This window comes from Haliaeetus albicilla, chromosome 3, assembly GCF_947461875.1.
Source record: "Haliaeetus albicilla chromosome 3, bHalAlb1.1, whole genome shotgun sequence".
In the NCBI taxonomy this organism is placed as follows: domain Eukaryota; kingdom Metazoa; phylum Chordata; class Aves; order Accipitriformes; family Accipitridae; genus Haliaeetus; species Haliaeetus albicilla.
In genome coordinates, this window is record NC_091485.1 from 4,856,082 (window position 1) to 4,869,915 (window position 13,834).

Sequence of the window (13,834 nt, forward strand, 5' to 3'; positions counted from 1 at the left end):
CATACTCTAAACATGCACTTTCTAAACTCTGTGCCTCTGTATTAGGTCATCCTGCAGCGGGTAATTCTCAAAATAAAAGCACTTTGGAAAGGTATTCTTTAACAGCTGCTTGCTAGTAGTCACCATAAAGAAACTAAGAATAATTTGATTTGGAGAAAGAAGTGTCTGCCTCCTTTTCCAAAGGAGACCTTTTCCTCTACTTTGTGTTGGTACCTGTTAATTAGAAAAATCCAAAAACTATTTGAAATGCCATAATCACTTAAAATTTACTTTGAAGAAAGTTACTTTGTAGTAACTTCATGTAACAGGGATCAATCCTGCTTTTCAACATTAAAAAAACCAAACCAAACGAAAACCAAAATGCCTTCCATGACAAGTTACTACACTCAAATGTTAAGACTTGCCAAGTATTATACAAAGTTAAACACCACAGAGGTAAAGCCTTTTCATTTCTCTAATAGTCTTTTTCTTCTCATATTTCTTCATAACTAGTAATTTCTAAACACTTGTACCTTCTTTGTTTGTCAACTTGAATCTCATATTCCTGCTTTTCCCACTCTGAAGAGCAACTCTCAGACAAACTCTGTACTAAACTCAACCCTCAGTTGAAATAGGTTGTTTTGCTGCTTCTTGCGGCCTTTTATTTCCACCCCTTTGATTAGAAATACTTAATTAGTGCTAATTAAGTACTTAGAAGCTTGGGTGAAATTTTTAATAGAAGTGAATGTTTCTGCTAATACTTCAACAAGAGAAAAATACAGTGACAAAAACACTATACAGCACACTGACAAGTAAACTGAAAAAGGAAGAAAAAAAGTACTTTTTTTACCCTAATTGAGAACATGGGTACAGCTGAAGACTGAAGCAGTTTGTACTTTGCAGCAGACATAGCCTTAAGCAGCTGTGCCTCTGCTCTGAATTTGCTGTAGAGCCTGAACTTTAAACATGTCAGACTCCATGTAAGTGGGAAGCAGCTCTATGGGTGTTGCACATTTGCCTTGGTATTATTAGTTGTCTTTAACGTACCTCTGTGCTCCGGTCCAGCCAGCCTATCCTAAACCCAGCACTGTATTAAAGAAGAAAAGAGGACCCAAAATGGGTTTCTATCCTACTTCAGTACCTTTCAACTATTAGGTTAGCCCTTTAGTGGGTAATCAGGTAAATGCCTGAAACTAAAATAGTAAATACAAGGCCATAAACTAAAGCAACCCTGAGGCTACTTTAAATAGCTGTGATCTCTGGGAAGGAACTGCACTATCTCAGTTGCCTACAAATTAGCACAAAGGAGAAGGAATTTGCCCTAATGATTTCTTCACTTCACCTGGTTGCTGAATATAAAACTCATTATCCAGGCTTCAGCCATCTGCTTCAGCCAATCTTAAAACTAAATTTTACAGCCATGGTGGACCAAAGCAGATCTTCCTTATTGGGTGGTCTCCACTATATATTTCATCAGATGATGAGTGGGCTATCCAACTTGAGAGAAATAATTTATAGGAAATAAAGCTACTATATGCACTTTTAAAGTTCACTTCATTCTGAATTTCTCTTCCCCCCACGTCCTGAACTCTAGTCCAGTAACTTTAAGTGAACGAATCCTTAAAGACATCAATGAAAATATATATTACTACACAATCTTTCTTTTGAAACAGGGATAAAGTGTTTGCGATGGAACGTTCAGATTCATTTTCATATATTCATATTTCATTCATATATTTCATAATTCATATACTTTAAGCACAGGTTTGAAGAATGCCAAGCCTATGAAAAATTAGTCTACAAACTTCAGTCTGTGAATAACGATGCAAACCCAGCAAAGCTAGTTAATCTTTTTACGCTCTGTGCAGCAACAAGAACAGAAAGGAGGTCCATCACATACGTTACCAGATCCTATGTTACAGAGTCCTCAAGCATACCGCATTAGATAGAACTTTGGCACAATTTAAATTTTAATTCCATTCAAATGGAATTTTAATGCAAGTTGGGAAGTGAATGAGCAACCTTATCTAAGCACATTTGACTGCTCCATGTAGCCATGTGTCATACACTTCCTATTACGCGAAGAACAGAAATTGTCCACAAGAACTCAGTTTTTCGTAATATTCTGTGGCTCATAAATACATTTTGACACTTTCCATTTCTGTGATATTTAGCTTTGTAGTATTTTTGGTGATAAAAACAATCTAGTGTATTTCCTCTTTAGCTCATCTTTTTCCACAGTAACTACATTTTAGTAGTGGTTTGATGAAACTAAAGATACTGCTCTGCTTATTGATCCCTATCTTTCCTTACAAATAATCTCAATTATATTTCCATGTCTTTGTAAGTTAACACCAGCTGCCCATATTCACCTTTAACATGAACAGGATATACAGGCATACAACACAGAAAAACAGACTACTTCATACTACTACACAACTGCTTAAAAATGTATTTACATGTCACCAAAATTACTGGTTTTTTCATAAAAAGAGAAGAATTGATTTAATCTATTGGGAGGACGTCCTATGGCTTGTTGGAACTTCTATATTCTGTATGTTTTACGCTTGTTTTTCCTATGTATGGAGAATTTACATTACTGTATTCTCCCCTCCCCTTGTTTAAATAACTTGATATCTCACTCATAAAAGAAATAGCCATTTCTTTCAAGAAGGTTGTTGAAACTCTACTATTATAAAGAAAGACATTCATCACCTCTTTTCCATTGAAAAAAAACCAAACAACCGACATTAATGCTTGATTATGCAAGTTTAGTTTTGGAAAGTACCAGAGCAAGTAAACCTTGAGAAATATAAAAAAAAAATAATTAGGGAGAACTGTCCATTACTGAAGGGCAGGTTTTATACTGCTGTGTCGGTATCCGGATCTTAAGTTCAGAAACTGCACTTGGAGTTGTGCTGTCTGCTCCAGAAGTACCAAACAGCATTATAATGTTTTCCCAAATTTGCTTTTTGGGAGCAATTTGGAAGGCAATTTTGTTATTTGATAAGGTGTCCATCACTAAATTCGCCTAAACACACATACTGACAGACACCCCTCCCAAACACACACACACGCACACACATTGATTTTACAAAAGTCTCCTTTTCTTTAAGCAAGTAGTCACAACACTGAAAATATTCTCCTATGTGTTCAGTGATTATTCTTAAATGATTTGTCACCACTCTACCACTCAAAGGAGATGGTTATTTCATTCTCCTGAGAAGCTAACTATGTTCAAAAGCAGCTAGATGAGGATGGTGGTGTGATATAAATTCCAATAGAAAAACGCATCGTCCATCCATATAGCCGTCCATCCTGAGAAACTTCCACTGACAAATTCTTGCTATCTTCCATCGGTCATGGGGTTCCCATCAATAAATAGAAGGTCAGTGCAACAATGAGGAGTAAGCAGAATGGAGAAGAGAAGGTTTGATAGGCAGCCGATGGCATGAAAATATCTTCATACTTGTAAATACTGACAACACGCTCTGATACGGGTGGTGAGTCTATATCATGACGAGTTATAGAACCTTTAACAGGTAAGGGCAGAAAGAAATAACGTCAGATGCATTTTTTTCTATAAGTCTACCAAAGAAACAGGTAGACAGCTGAGTAATTTTCAAACCTACAGGAGCATGTAATATTACACTGTCAGTGAGTAAGGTGATTTCTCTGCTTTCTGAAATTAAACTTCCAAATAAGAAAAATGAAATTCAAGTAAACAATAAACATCCTTCAAAGGAAATCAGAACTTCTAGTTATGAAGTTCTTCTAAATTCAGCTTTGGGGAGTGGGAGTAAAAACGATGTAGCTGAGAAAACAAGACATATAGGACTCTGTTATTTAGCTTGTCTTCCTTTTTATCTGTTTTTAAGCCTCACACTGACAGAATTTTAGTTCATTAGAAAAAAAGGGGGCTCTAGTAAGACTAATGTAATTGAAAGACATTTATCCATTTTGGCACCTCAGTTCTGTCAGTAACACAGAAATCAACTTACCCTGAATTGCTGGACCCCAAGCAAACAGATAGTACCAACTCAAGTGCAGATCTACGATGGTTTCCTCTCGGGGAACATATACAGGACGCTTGAATCGACATGTTACACGATTGTTTTCAAAAACCCCTTCTTCATCTCTAGCAGGATTTCTCTGGATTTCTTTAGCCCACTGACCGACATTATAGAAGTGCTGTATTCGGACTCTTCCGTTATCATCATGAACACAAGCCATGACATCATCTCCTCCCTACACCGTAAAAGCATATTGGTAGAAGAAAAACAAAAGTGTCACAAAGCATTTCCTCATTTAGGTATATAATTTTAATTATTAAAAACTAATCAAGACCTCAGGCTCTCATTCCTTCTTTCAAAGTTATATATACACAAATATTTGTTCCCCTAACCATGTGTCTTCAATCAGATTGAAAAGCACAAAGTGGATAGTAATATTTACTTACCCTTACTAACTCTGAATTCTCTTTTGGATCTTTCCAAGAGTTATTTTACCTAACAGATATAACATATTTGTAAGACATGATATCACCCTGACATCACATAATTAATTGATCAGTGGAAGGCTGTTTTCTTTTGTAATTTGTGAAGTTCTGGGACACTGCTTCATAAAAACTGGCAGTCTTGAATCCCTGATGTGTACAAAACCCACTGCATCAAATCATGGACAGAAAACCAATATAATTTAGTAAAATAGAGGAGATGAATCTACTAAATACGGGAAAATAATAGCATAAATTGCAGTCTGTCTTTTCTATCTCTTCTCACGTTCACTTAAGGGAACACCACTTCTTGTATCTCTTAAGAGAAAATTAAAACTGTTCAGCGTGTAGTAAGAGAATACAGAACACCGTAAGATACAAGGAAAAAAAGTAATCAGTATGTGCTGCTTCACACAGCATAAACAGCTGCCAAGCATTCCAATCAAGCAAAGAAACAACGGACAGAAGGAAGTGTGAGACAACTGCTTGTAGAGGTCATTTGTAGAAATATTAAAGCAGGTGCTAGAACTATTCCTCCAGGTCACTGCCAAAGTGGTAGAGCACTGCATCACTCAGGGATTAGCATTAATTTTAGGAGTACTATCTCATAGAAGCTTTAGTATCAAGAACCATTAAAATGCTGTGCAAATTGGATGAATGGCATTTTACTGAACACCACTGCCACAGGTGGTATGAAACACAGAGCCATATTAAATACAGGCCCCACTTCTCCAATACTAATCTTTCTGATATGTCGTGCTGATGATAGACGTGATGCTTGCTAGCACGATCATCTCTCAGTTCTTTATTATAGGGAAAGGAGAGAAAAAGGGTGCATTTCAGCTCTCCAGGAACATTGCTATGTGGATTTGTAAAAGATGTGCCAGAAGTGTGGGAAAAAGGGGACAACTAGGTAAAAACACATGCTTGAACAGTTTCTGCACCTCGGTGCTGCTGCAGGCAACCTTTCCAGCTTCTGTCTTGAGCCTATCCTTGCTCTCCATGACTTATTTTCCAAGTTTAACTTTTATACATCTGAGCACAAATCCCTCATTCTTAAGTACAAAGAGGCAAAAATAAAGCTGTTTTCTCATAGAAAAAAATTAAAAGGAAAGAAAAAAAGCATTCTGAATCTCAATTAACAGAATGACATTACCAAATCCTGCCTAGGCACAAAAGCCTGCAAGTGGAAAAGCATGTTATTCGAGACAAAGAAATAGGTCACAGGAGTTAAAAAAAAAAATCTATTGAGGACACAAAATAGTTTTTTTTCTCCTGAACTTCTGTAGCTATCCAGGCCACACCATTTTGATTAGGGCCTCCAAAGCACAGCCCGCTTCTCACAGCTAAGCTGTTTTGACCCGGAGCCATTTTACCGTTAGAGCCTGCACATCCCAGGACACCAAAACATCCTGGAAGTTAAGAAAAAGGATGAAGTCAGCAGGAGAACAAGAGAGGAAGACAGATGCTAGCTGGTTTAGTCCAGCTGACTGATGGGCATTAGATCACCTACACAGCAAATTTGGAAGCGAATCCTTTTACTTTACACTTACTTTATTCTTCTTACCAGAAGCTGAGACTTAACATGCTGCTTGGTGTGCCTGGGATGAAAGGTAACGCCTGGTTTCCAAGTGGCTGATGAATTGCAGGCAGTGGGACCCTGGGACCTACTGCCAGTATATCAGAGTTACAAACTGGTACCATGATCTTTGATAGCTTGGGGCCAAATACTTAAATGGTGCTGATCTGCTTTGAAAATCCCGCTGAGTACATGCATTTCTAGGCATCTAAACTCTGCCCAAAATCTGGCTGTAAAACTGTTCCTCACAACATTAAAAAGATGAACTGTTTCTTGTGATGTGAGCTGTTCTTTAGGACACAAAGGCTTCTACCTTTATTGTGTTTATTTACAGTGTCATATTAAAACATATATAGTAATGACTGAAAAGCACCTGCCCTCACATTTTCTTTCTATTTCTCATTTTGGGTCTGATAAAAACATTGTTGGGTCAGTGTGAGTCTTTCTGTTCATTTTTGTGGGTCCTAGCCCAGGACATCTAAATTCTGTATTTTTTTTCAGGCTACTGCTTACAGCTGTACAAGAAAGAGTCCTGTCCTCTGGCTTGTGATTAGGACATAGGCTCAGTATTGTTTTATATACTCAGGCGTGTTTCTGTATACGAATACCTACATTATGAACTGCATTTTAATCCTAAACATTTTATCAAGGACCACAGACAAAACATCTTTGCATAAAAGTCGTCTATTGCTCAGGTTTTTTTAAACTTCGCAGAGTACATGCTCCTGTTTTGCTTATTGAAACACAATGAAAAGTGAAGCTTTTGAATGAGAAAGTAAGTACAGGGATAAGCATTAAACCAAACCCAATAAAATCCAGGAGAGAGAGAAGAAGAAATTTTAACAATACTGCTTGCTAGAGTATGTATGTTTAAAATAGCAGGAGTCATTTTGTCACACATTTGTGGCTTCCCTGGAACAGCACACGAGTATGAAAGAAACAAAAAGATTTCCAAAGTTTAACCATGAAAGACATATTTATATCACTGAAAGTCAGCTGATTTACTGAAGAATAAAATTATTTGCTATTTAGTTTCTGATGTGCCTTTTGGCCAAGTAACACTGACATAAAGCACAACAGGACATTTCCATGTGAATTGGCTTATCCCTGAGGGCAAAAAGCTAGTAACGTTCAGACATTCAGAGCTGAACCAAAATACTGTTTTAATGCTCAGAGAGGAAGGGAAAGGACTTGTTAGGAAGGATGAGGCAGTTTTTCTGGGAGGCAGCGGGCCTGGCTTCTGCCTCCAAGGTGGCTACCGAATGGTGCTGTGTTTTCAGCAAGTCAGTTTCTCCTTATATGCTCTGTTTCTGACAGAACAAATATAAACGATTCATATCCTAGCCTGTAAAAGTGTGCATACTGTCAACATGAGGAACTGTACATGTCTTACCATTTTCTTGTCTGAGGAGAATCCCACTGCCACCCAGCCATCAGTATCGGCACTCAACTCAAATTCAACATCGGCTCCTATTCTACGGTAACTTAGAAAGTAGTCACAAGTCTCTGCATTGCATCCAGGTTTACCGTACCTAAATGGAATTGGAATACATGTAACTTTTCCTCACAATTTCCTGCTATGGAACTTCATTACGTTTCTGCAAGAAAAAAACTAAAAGAACGCATTTTGGTATAATGGCAGTAAAACATAATATAATATGCTATACACAAAGTACCACTAATTAAGTGTTAGCAATTATTACTCTTTCAGTGTAAGAATGTATAGCATTTAAACAGTACGGCAAGCAATTAATTACACACAGTGTTACTCTCTTGACCTTCCTAGCCCTGCTTTTGTAAAAGTGCTTCATGAAAATACAAGAATCATGAAATAGCTGTAGGTCCAGAACTATGATGTATATCCTTAAATAATCTAGTTTCCTCAAATAGTATAGTCCATAACTACAAAGTATGTTCTTAAATAATGAACATTTATTACAATGAATATAGTCTCCAATATAATCAGTCAGCATTTGCAAACATAAAGGTATCTGTGCTCTTATCTCAGACTGACCTGAAGCATCCCTTGGTTTTTCCACAGTCATCCACTCTTATTTTTGCGAATGGATCCACAGGAGGAGCAGTAGGGAAAGGGTAACCTGTATGATCAGAATAAATCATTACTAAGTAAAATACAAGGAATAAAAAGCAGTAATACTAAAGAGAAAGGGTTCCAATAGCATTTACTTTGTCTGCTGATAACCGAGCTGTTCAGATGAGGGACTACTTTGTCACGTACACAATCCCTTGCTCAGATGGTCCTGGATCCAGATATCAAAGTAACACCGATAACTGAAAACAAAAATTTTCTCAGGTTTCCTACATTTGTCAAGAAGGGAGAAGGATGCCAGTGGATGGCTTTGCTACACCGAGGGCAAAAGTTAACTTAAGGCAGCAGGAACACGGAGTAGTGCAGTCAACTAACAATTAGGGATCTCCGCTCACTGCACTCTTTGTGCGCATTCTTAGTCCCCTCAGGAAGTCCGTAAGGGAACTAAATCTGACTCCTTCGCCATAAATGACAGTATTAAGTATAAATGCAGGGCACCAGGTTCAGAGCTGTAGGAGTGGATACCGAAAGGCCCTTATAATACACCCTCCATTAAGAAGTAAAATAAAACACACATGGCAATAAAAGGTAAGAGAGTATCAAAACAGGGCATTGCCTGCAGGCATGACCTGCAATCACTTGTGAAGGAAGACCCAGAAGAGCCAGACAATGAAAGTCATGATTCCGAGCAATCCCCTGTCTGCTGTACGATAGTACACCGAAGAGAAAGTGCGAGCATTTGCAAACAGACCTTTTCTGTCTCGGCTTGTAGAAGTTTGTGTCTGTTGCCTGACCACAGGTATTTTAATAGGATGTTCTTTTACTTAGCCAACTGAAACGCAAAGTGCTAGTTGTGAAACTAGGAAGTCCTCTGAGAGTGTTTCATTGAGTAGGAAACAAACACTCCAGCTAGTTACAGCATCTGCAAACAGACATTTAACCTACACAGCTTTAGCATTTGGGAGCCCCAATTTGCTTCCCCCAGTTTCTGACAATGCCAACAGAGAGAGAAAGTATGCTGTAAACTGCAAATTACAGCCCCCATTGACCGTATCGGGGGCCTGGGTAAATTACCCGGCATGAACGTATTTAGTTGGCAAAATTCACAGCAGCCTGTGGCAGAGCATCACTGAAAGAGTGTTGCGGGACATCCCATCTTCTCACTTCTTCCTTTTTTTTTTTGACTGCATCAAACAACCGGTCGTCAATGCAGCCTAGCCACAAAATTGGAGTTCTAACATTCTGCCGTTCATAGATTCAAAAAAAACCCCAAACGAACCCACCCCAAACCCCACGACCGCTACGTTTCTCACCACTCAGGACATCACACGGCATTTCGAACCCCCCCCCCCCAAACCCAGCACTCCTTTTAACTCAGCACCCCGGCAAGCTTTTCCCCAGCGGCTTTGCACCATCGCAAGGCGACCCACCGCCCGCCGGGACGAAGCCCGGACCCCCGGAGCCCTCCCGGCCGCCCCCCCAGGCTCCGTCTCTGCCTCCCGGCGCGGGCTGCCCGGGCCCCCCGCCCGGTTGAAGACGCCCGGAGGGGGTTACCGCTACGCCGCAGCCCTGCGGGAGAACCCGCCCGTGGCGCAGGGCACCCGGGGCTCCCCTCCGCTGCCGGCCCCCTGAGGAGAAGGAGGCCAGGCCCGCGGAAAATGGCGGCGGGCGCTGGCCTTCGTGCTGAACAACGCCGCCTCCGCAGCCCACCGGCCCTCCCTTCCCTCCGCGGCGGACCCCGCTCCCCGCCGGCGGCCCCCCTTTGACCGCACCCTCCTCGGAGAGGTAGCGCAGGTCGTAAAACTCGCTGGCGAAGGTGCCGTACGAAGAATCGTGGTGAGGCCGCGCCGCTTCTTCGCCGTGCTCCCCGCCGCCCGCCGCTTCCCGCCGCCCGCCGCCTTCCTCCGCCGGGCTGGCGGCGGAGCCCGCCAGCAGCAGCGCCAGCAGCGCCAGCAGCCGCCGCCGCCAAGCGCCGCGGCTCCGCACCGACATGGCGGCGGCGGCCGGGCGGGCGGCGGCCGAACGCGCTTCCTTACGCCGTCGCCCGCGGGCTCCTGCGCCGCCGCGGCCGGCGGCGGAGCGAGGGGAGGCGGCCCCGGGGAGGGAGGGAGGGCGGTGCGCGGAGGGACTGCGGGGGTGGGCGAGGGGACGGCGTGTGGGAGCGGGTTTTGGGCGGGAAAAGGTGCGGGGAGGCGGCGGCGGCGGCGGCCCCCAGCCCGGTCACGGGCAAAAAACCCTGTCAGCGCTGAGCCCTCCCCGGCCTCGGTTCGCCAAAACCTCTCAGCGTGTGGGCTTCAAGAGGACGTGATTAATCCTGGTCGCTAATTGCCGGGCAAGCTCACCCCTCGTGTATATATATATATATATTTATTTATTTTTGTCTATTTTCGATGACTTTCTGAGGTGGGACTGAAGGCACCATGCGACTTAGCCCTCGTCTCAGGTAAAAAAACCAAAAAAACAAACCACACCAGCGAGCGCTGGCTGTCGGATCGCGTGTTCTTGCTTTGTATTGTACGCCATGTAACCGCAGCGATGCAAATACGCTGAAAAACTGGCAGAACGGAACGAAAGCCCTGCTTATCCCCCCCCCAAAAAAAATTTGCTTGGGCTCTTGGAACCGACGCCGGGCTCGCAGCTAGGCGTTACGGAGACGGTCGCGGTCTCGCCGTGCCGTGGTACCCGCGGGTTGGTGGTGGAGCGATGGCATTTCATCCCCCGCGTTCGCCCAGGCGGCTCTTTTCTTGGGTTTGCGTTGCCGTCTTCTGGTTATAACTATAATTCCTTTTTTATATTGCTATGTATGGTTACACTCCCTCCTCTGAGAGTCTGGAAGGAAATTCAGCAAAACATCAGGGGGGAGGGAGGGAGAGAGAAGAAGACGCAGCGGTCGGCGACATTCTGAAGATTGAAATAACCCTCAATTTAAATCTTTTCTCTTTTAGTATCGATGACTGAACCGAGTTACTTTTTGATGGGGCACTGAGACTGCCCGAGACCTAGGCTGCGTTCGGGATCAGTTCATTCCCTTGGGCCGAGCGGTTGCTTGTAATACCGGAGTGTGCCCAGCTGCATCGAGTGGAGGACGTTAATTCACGTCCCCATGCTTTAGACCAGTGGATTAGCATGCTATCTCTGACTGCAGAGAGAGGAACAGCCACACAGAGGCGAAAAATAAGTTGCAAAAGCGATTTCGATCGCGTGCAAATTCAACATGTTCCACGGTAGCGTATGGAAAAAGTTATGGGACAGCAACACCAAGCTCAAGTGCAAAATAATGAGTCCCTTCTTCCCACCTCGCTGAGCTTGGCAAACTTTACCAGGCCAGTGGAAAACAAGCAAACAAATGGCAATAGAAAAATGCTTATAAATCAGGCTAACAGGAAAATAAGGCTGCAGCTTATTCTTTCTGGCAATAATCAACTCTGATGAAGGCCCCCCGCCTCCTTTTTGAAATAGCTAGCTGAGGGTTGTGATGCCTGTGAAGAAGCATTTGCTCAGTGAGGGAACAGCTGTCAGCTGCATGCTGGTTTTTCCTCCCTGGAAACAGGCTTTAGCGCACTGCGATACAGGCGATGCTTTGCAGATATAGTAAACACTTGGGATATTTGTCCTGTATTGTTTGTACCTACATGACACCTATCGTTTTAAATCTGACAGCTAAGATAACTGTCTGTGATTACAGTGGAGCTGCACTGATTTTCTAGGGTGAAGACACGGCTAAGAGACTGACCCTATTGCAGGTGCCTCCCTCCTTGTAAATCTTTAAAAATTAAAATACTCCAGACATGGGTTTTTTTCCTTAGTAGAACCTCTTGTGTTTGCCTGAATGTTGTCCCTACCACAAAAATGAGTTGCTTATAGGAAGCAACGGCATATTGGGACTGCTGGAGCACTAATGAGTACCTTCAATTTTCAGCAGACAGAAGGGTCTACACTGCAACTAACAGCACTGCCTGTGCAGCAGCAGTTCTGCAGGGAAGAGCCTTATCTGATCAAGTGATTAAGGCTGCCATCATAAAAAGCATTTAACAAAAGGAGTCCAAACTGCATGAGGTTGCGCGAGCAGCCTTAATCCTCAAACACCTAAACTTTCTGAATGCCGTAATTCACAGTTTACACATGGTGGTAACACCTTTCTTAGATGGGATGTACACATGCCATGTGTGAACCATGGGTTGGAAGGCATGGCCGTCCCCTGACAGCAGGTGTCCTCTTGCTTTTGGTGAATTAGAGATGTGGTCATTTCCACCACGTCTTGCGGCATCACCTCCTGCCTCAGGGGAATCCAGCAGTCAAATGCCTTGCATGATTAATTGCCCTCGCTTGGGCAATTCTCTGGTGCTAGTACTCAGTCTAGCGGTGTCTTCCCAGGATTGGAGACCGGGATTATCCCCAGCCATCCCTTGAGGCCCATCCTGCCTTCTCTCTTGGCTCTGTTTGTTACTCAAAAGCACACCTTTCCCCTGGAGGCTCGTGCTTTTGGGGGCATTTGGACTAGAAATTAAAGCTTCAGGAATAAGTCATAGTTTATGTAACAGACACTCAGAAAAAAATCTTGTCTCAGAGTCTCTAACTGCATTATTCAGGAGTGGCTGCAGCTCCTGTACTCGGGGCAGGGGGGAAGAGGGTAAAACCCCGCTAGTCATATAAGAGTATGGCCTGACTAATGAAGAGAGGGGTGGGGAAAGGCCAGTGATGCTGGCAGACCATTAGAAACTCCTAACACCGTGTCCTTTGTGCCCGCTCTTCCTTTGGGACCACCTGTGGCAAACAAGTTCCCCCTTCCCACTGCTGTGGCCAGTTAGGCTGGATCCTGCCCAATCCATTTGTTTTTCTGTTTCTGTGTGTGATCTAGCAGGTTTTGTCCATTCGATAGTCCTCTTACAAGAGGCTCAACTTCCTTACTCAGCTCTAGGTTAAGTTATTGCTATTCCCAGTTCACCCCCAAAAGCCAAAGCTGGTTAAGTTCATACTGCCCTGCCTCTTCCCAGATACTTCCTCAGCATATCTGTGCCTCAAGAACAGCTCCTTCAAGTTTAGTGCTCTTGGTTATTTCCATCAAACCAATGTTTATTGAAAAATCACTACATATCCACCAGTGCTGACTAACAGAATGACTCCTGAGATGTTGGTTTTCTTACAATAACCTGAACCAGAACTTGTAATTCATACGCAGTTTTCTCAAACCCTTTCCGCAATCTTTTTCAATACGGTGAATGTATCTACTCTGCCAGTAATTTATCTTGGACTTTCCTTTATTAAACAACAATACAAATTTTAGAAATTGAGAAATTGCCCTGATTTCATTAATAGTGATTCATCCCGTGCCCTAGTTAACTACCTGTGACTCTATATAGAAACATGCTTGCTGTGTTAGTTATTTAGACTAAGATATGGGATAAAATATGCTAGGAATTTCTTGCACGCAGAGCTTTCTCACAATGTGCAAAACTGATTGACGAAGAAAAAAATGTCAAATGCCAATGCATTATCTCCTGTGAGAAAAGTAAAAACTAAGCAATCGCCTTAGAAAAAAAACCAAAACACTACAGAGGAAAAAGAGGTGTGCTAGTTCTGAAAGCTACTAAACAGAGAGACGAACGAGGGTTTTGGAGGCATGGTACTGCTTCGGGTCTTCTGGAGACAGGCAAGAAGATACAAACTCTAAATATGTTATCATCCAAATAAAAACTGCATTAGATCATTAGATCATCTCTTGCTCAGCACT

General features: G+C 42.6%; 1 protein-coding gene across 1 annotated transcript; it reads right to left on the reverse strand.

Moving 5' to 3' along the window:
• Positions 1-1,920: 1,920 nt before the first annotated feature.
• FRRS1L (ferric chelate reductase 1 like) lies at positions 1,921-10,522 on the reverse strand. Its single transcript, XM_069778717.1, has 5 exons — positions 9,876-10,522; positions 8,068-8,152; positions 7,447-7,585; positions 3,981-4,227; positions 1,921-3,512 (listed from the first exon to the last, which is right to left on the reverse strand). Exons 1-5 carry the CDS (start codon positions 10,093-10,095, stop codon positions 3,340-3,342), a joined length of 864 nt encoding a protein of 287 aa, XP_069634818.1. The 5' UTR covers positions 10,096-10,522; the 3' UTR covers positions 1,921-3,339.
• Positions 10,523-13,834: the final 3,312 nt, after the last annotated feature.